General features: G+C 36.6%; 1 protein-coding gene across 2 annotated transcripts; it reads right to left on the reverse strand.

Annotated features, from left to right (window-relative positions):
* Positions 1-63: 63 nt before the first annotated feature.
* LOC137828721 (putative ribosomal large subunit pseudouridine synthase SVR1, chloroplastic) lies at positions 64-4215 on the reverse strand. 2 transcript variants are annotated; one of them, XM_068635404.1, is made up of 10 exons: positions 3557-4215; positions 3396-3475; positions 3220-3320; positions 2839-2911; positions 2615-2708; positions 2460-2508; positions 1968-2118; positions 1388-1444; positions 629-684; positions 64-512 (listed from the first exon to the last, which is right to left on the reverse strand). In XM_068635404.1, the coding sequence occupies exons 1-10, from the start codon at positions 4044-4046 to the stop codon at positions 452-454; spliced, it is 1212 nt and encodes a 403-aa protein (XP_068491505.1). In that variant the 5' UTR covers positions 4047-4215; the 3' UTR covers positions 64-451. The 2 variants fall into 2 exon arrangements, with proteins under 2 accessions (XP_068491505.1, XP_068491506.1); XM_068635405.1 differs by lacking the exon at positions 64-512 and having other exon boundaries at positions 625-684.
* Positions 4216-5091: the final 876 nt, after the last annotated feature.

A 5091-nucleotide genomic window follows, 5' to 3' on the forward strand; every position in this document is an offset into this window, starting at 1 on the left:
TCTGACTGCCATCTTTTTGCATTTATATTATTAATGCAAACTTATTAAAGATTCCTAATGGAATTGAAAATGAAATATTTTTTGCTTTAAAGTGAGGCAATGTGCCTTAATTCTTCAACAAAAGGGTTGCTAAATCTTATAATTCTATAATTCTAGTACTATATGACTATTTTCAAAATCCTTTTTCCCAAATTAGAGTCCAAGTAATCAAAACATGTCCTCTAATTTGAAAAGGCCACTTCTAGGTTAAAATTCTGTCATTTCTATAGACAATTGATCACTGGGCTTCACGTTCATATGAAAAGCTAATATCTAAGCATTAGTTGAAATCTTCTCCCAGTTGAAATCTTCACGTCAAACACTCCACACTGCAACTGCTCAAAATAATCTCCAATCACTTCACCAGGTATCAGAGCTGTTCCAATCTGAATAAGCTCGAGAAATATTTTTGTTAACTCTTCCACCCCAATGCGTTAAGGTTCGTTGGATTTAACTCAATATACTTTCCTAACCTGAAATGAAACAGAAGAAAAATGTTTTAATTCACCTACCAAGGTGAATTCAATTGATTGGGTCCAAAATAAAGACTACTTCAAGAACAAAGGAAAATTGGATGCATGACAATTACCCAAGGTCTGGTGGAAGTCTAAACCCACCAATGCGTATTCGCTTTAACGAATGAATCTGAAATAAGAAAGCAATGCATGTAGTTAGTCATTTACCTGAAGGAGAAAAAAAGAAAAAGCGTTTAGTATGTTATACGTGGAAACTTTCCACAATTAAAATGGCCATAAGTTGAAACCCATAAACACAAGCAGATACCACGAAAGACAAGAAGGGGAACGATAAGTGCCAAGCCGTACCAAAAATCTTTGATTTGGTCTGACTTTTCTGATGGATTTTAAAATAAAGCAAGGTCGCATAACAAGAGTTTACTCAATCAACATTACAAAACAGAAATAATGTCAGACAACACAGATAACTTAAATATGGTAAGAATTATTCCATTTTCTACTGCGATAAATTATCAAAACCCAAATCATGAAAGTGCTATCTAGTTATGAGAGTCCACCTGGTAAATGTGTTTCCTCAGAAAGCATGATACTGAATTGAAGATACAACAATTTCAACAATACGTGATGTGGCTAGGAACATACATCAGCAGTGGACAATACTCACATGAAAAAATATAATAGCATCACTGTATATCTAATCATCTATACCAGTTATGCCATTCGCAATTAACAAAATTAAATAAACTCCTAAAAATCCTAAACATTGGGTTCACTAAATTTCATGATTTTCTCACACTGAATATTCCTAAGCATTTAGTAATTTTTTGGCCTTCAGGGGAAAGTTAACCAGCATATGTATGATTTAAGCTAACCTCAAGTCCAGCATTTTTTACAAGTTCACGAACTTCATGTTTCCTCCCTTCATGAACCTATGAGAACACAAATTAATTGAAGCAAACAAACGTCAGCTAGGCCTTCTATTCATAATCAGAAAACTCACATGCTCTAAAATGTAGATGGTGAAAATTCAACAGACTAAATAAATCATTTTGAGATGGTGAGGATGTCAATATCCTGCATTATTGCTTAAATCTATACCAATAATCCCATGTTAGATGTACAAATTCACATTTCAAAATACTGCTGAACACTCATAAACATAGAAGGGAAACAAGATTCGCCATTAATAATATGCTAAAGTCCTTCATCTGAGAGTTCCTGTGCCCAAAGTTTTTATAATTTATTACGTCACATTAGATAGTGAAAATTATGTTTCCTCACTCTCCCAGAATGACCAAAATTAGCATTATAACACTCAATAGTTCCATACTATGCTATACCATAGCCTACAGCACTATAATTTGCATAAAAAGGGGAACTTCATCAACCTTTCACAAATAGATTGAGATTGAGAAACTATGTAACTGATGTGGCAGACTAAAAGATCATTACCACAATGCGAATACGAGCTCTTTGCATATCTGCCTGACGTGGAAGTATCTCCACAGCATCAGGTACACAATGGACACCCTCAATGGTTGTTCCCTCACTTATGGCCATTAAGTGCCTCTTGTAAACCAAACCATCTACTGTTGCAATGTATCTGATAAACAAACCAGATGTTTCAGAGACTGGAAATTTATTTGAATGAAGAACTTTCTTGGTCAGTTGGTCCTAGAAATGCAAACACCAAAAGAATAACATAATCCATACATTAAATTATACAATAAAGAGTTAGATTAGGAAATGATTGCCATGGGACAGGGAGAACCTAATCATTTTCAATCATTGAGTGCAAGTAAACAGTTAAATACTATGAAACACACAGCATCAAAATCATTTGAACCAAACTTCCTGTACACAATGTGTTCCCCACAAGAAACATTAGAGAAGCATAAGTCTTCTCATTGAGAACACACACACAAACCAAACTCATTTACTCACTCTTTTGATAAATTAGACGAAGGATGTGAAAGCTTTTGAGCAAAATCCCCTGTAAACAAACATCATTGCATAAATCATTAGAAGCACTGTTCTTGTTTAAGACATAATTTAACAACAGAATGGAAATAAAACTACTTTCACAGCAAATCACATACCATCGTTTGTCACAATAATTAGCCCAGTAGTAGCAACATCAAGGCGCCCTACAGTAAATAACCGTGGTGTGGGTACCCCCGGACGCTTTTTACCCTGGAAAATGATATACCATCACAAAAAGAGTTATCCAATGCCCGAACATAACTATTTAAGATCAAAGAGTTCAAAATAAAAATATACTATCAATCAAATACAAATTAATAAAGCTCAAAGTGTCACGTACCCAAGTGTTCAAGAAATCATCAAATAAACTTATCACAGATTTAGACTCGTTCTCCCCAGACGAACATATATACCTGTGGAAACGCAATTGCATTCGCATCACCTACAAATTCACTTAGTGCAAAGTAGGCATACATTTATAAGTAGTGTTTGGGCATGTTTTTCCATAAATCCTTAAAGGAGGAAAAAATAGAGGTAAATGAATTAAATTTCTCCGGCAAGCTAAAATCAATTTATACACTTAACTTGTATAAAATTCTTATCTAAGTTCTTCGAAAGCTGTAAGTACTTAAGGTGATATTAGCTTACAAGAAAAAAAAATAGTTCTCTTATAAGTGTTTATGGAAAAATGAATCCTCACAAACCATAACGCTCAACATACCCTTTCGGTTTGTTCAAGGCCAAATAAACCTTTTGAGGTTGCCTCTTGGGAAGCCGATTCCCATTCACATAGATAACGTCCTTCGCAGGATCAACTCTAGTCTACACACAACAATAAAAACCTCCAAATTCACATAATTCCAACAAAATGAAATCACTGAAGGAAACAGACCAAACCTGAGGCGTATTACACACGGAACCATTCACCGTAACTTTCCCTTCAAAGATAAGCTCCTCGCAGCTTCTCCTCGACGCAACTGAAAACATTCACAGTAACTGACTCCGTAACCGTCGACACTAACTCGCAACGGCATTGACAAATTCCGTAACGAACTCACCTCCGGAGGCGGCGAGGACCTTGCTGAGGCGCGCGCCGGAGGACTCCTTGATGTTTTGGTTGTAGAACCGCCGCGCCGCCTTGGAATGCTGCGGCGGCGCCGTGGCGCGAATCTTTTGAGGTTTGGTGGTGGCGGCGGTGGTTTTTGTTTTTTGATTGCTGTCCTTTCTAGTTCCGGTTTGAGCTGTGGCGATGGCGTTGAGGAGGCTCGGGGGAGGTTCGGATTGGAGCTTGAGATTACCGTCCTCGCCTCGGACGATCCACGGGATAAGAAGCGGCCCATCGGGCTCATTGGAGAGGTCGGGGTGGGGGTGGAGGTTGTTGGGCTTGGGCTTGGGCTTAGGGGGAGCGAAGGAGATGTTGAAATTGATGGAGGAAGAGAAGGAGCATGTGAGGCGAGGGAGAATGCGGAAGGATGCAAGAGAGAGTGTGTGAGATTTGGAGAAACAGTGAAGAAGAGAGACTGCGCCAACGCCCGTTGTTGCACCCATTTTCCGCTCCCAATTTTTGGTGCCCAATTAACAAGGATAAAGACTCTTCTATGCTTCTTCAGATATTTTCTACTTATTTAAAACCTCTTTTTTTTTCAATTTGCTTTTGCAACTTTAACCATTTCTTTTTTATTATGATTCAAATCATAGTGAAATTTTCACTACTTCAACCCTCGACATTACAGAATAAAGTTTCTTTAAGATCCTAACACTAAAAAAATAATTATTTTACAATTATTTTTCTAAAATAAAATATTATATTACAATAAAAATAATAATTTAAACAATATTAAGTGGATAGAGCTACTGTCAAGATTTATTTCTTAGTAAGGTCACGATATTTGTACAACTCTAAATGAGTTGTTCCACCATACAACTGCCAACGTGGCATAAATAATGTTACTTTATTTCGTGGGGTTCAGGAAAAATCTGAACATTTAGTATTTGGGTGTTTTAGAATGTGAATTTAGGTTTGTTCTTGTCCTCCACATCCTCTTCTGGGTTCTCTGCAAGCTTTGTCTTTCAGGTTCTCCGCAACCTTTTTCTGCAGCATTCGTTGTCGTCGTGGGTGCATCCTTTTTCAGGGTGGTTTGGTGGTGGTCTCCTCTTCGACATCCTCTTTTTACGGTGGTTGGGTGGCGTTCTCCTCTTCGACATCCTCTTTTCAAAGGTAATACATTTTTTTTCATTTGTTTATTAAGTGAAACATTGATCTTGTGTGATTTTTGTTGTTGGGTGATTCCTGTTATTTGTCCTGTGGTGACCCTTGTATGACCCAAAGCTAGTTTGTTGCACACACTCTTAAGATAAATATATATTCGTATTTCATGTTGGGTTTACTTTGTGGGTTTGTATTTTACTATTATTGTAGTATTTTATTTCATAGTAGCATATTAGGATACACAAAGAAAAGGAATTGGTTAGAATTAGAATATACAATGAACTACATGTGATGTGATCATAGTTGTTTATGTTTACTATTTGCTTATTTTTCTGGAGTATGACTTGATTTTTTGTGGAAAATATTGTTAAAAGTATATATTTT

Source organism: Phaseolus vulgaris, chromosome 7 (genome assembly GCF_000499845.2).
Source record: "Phaseolus vulgaris cultivar G19833 chromosome 7, P. vulgaris v2.0, whole genome shotgun sequence".
NCBI lineage: Eukaryota > Viridiplantae > Streptophyta > Magnoliopsida > Fabales > Fabaceae > Phaseolus > Phaseolus vulgaris.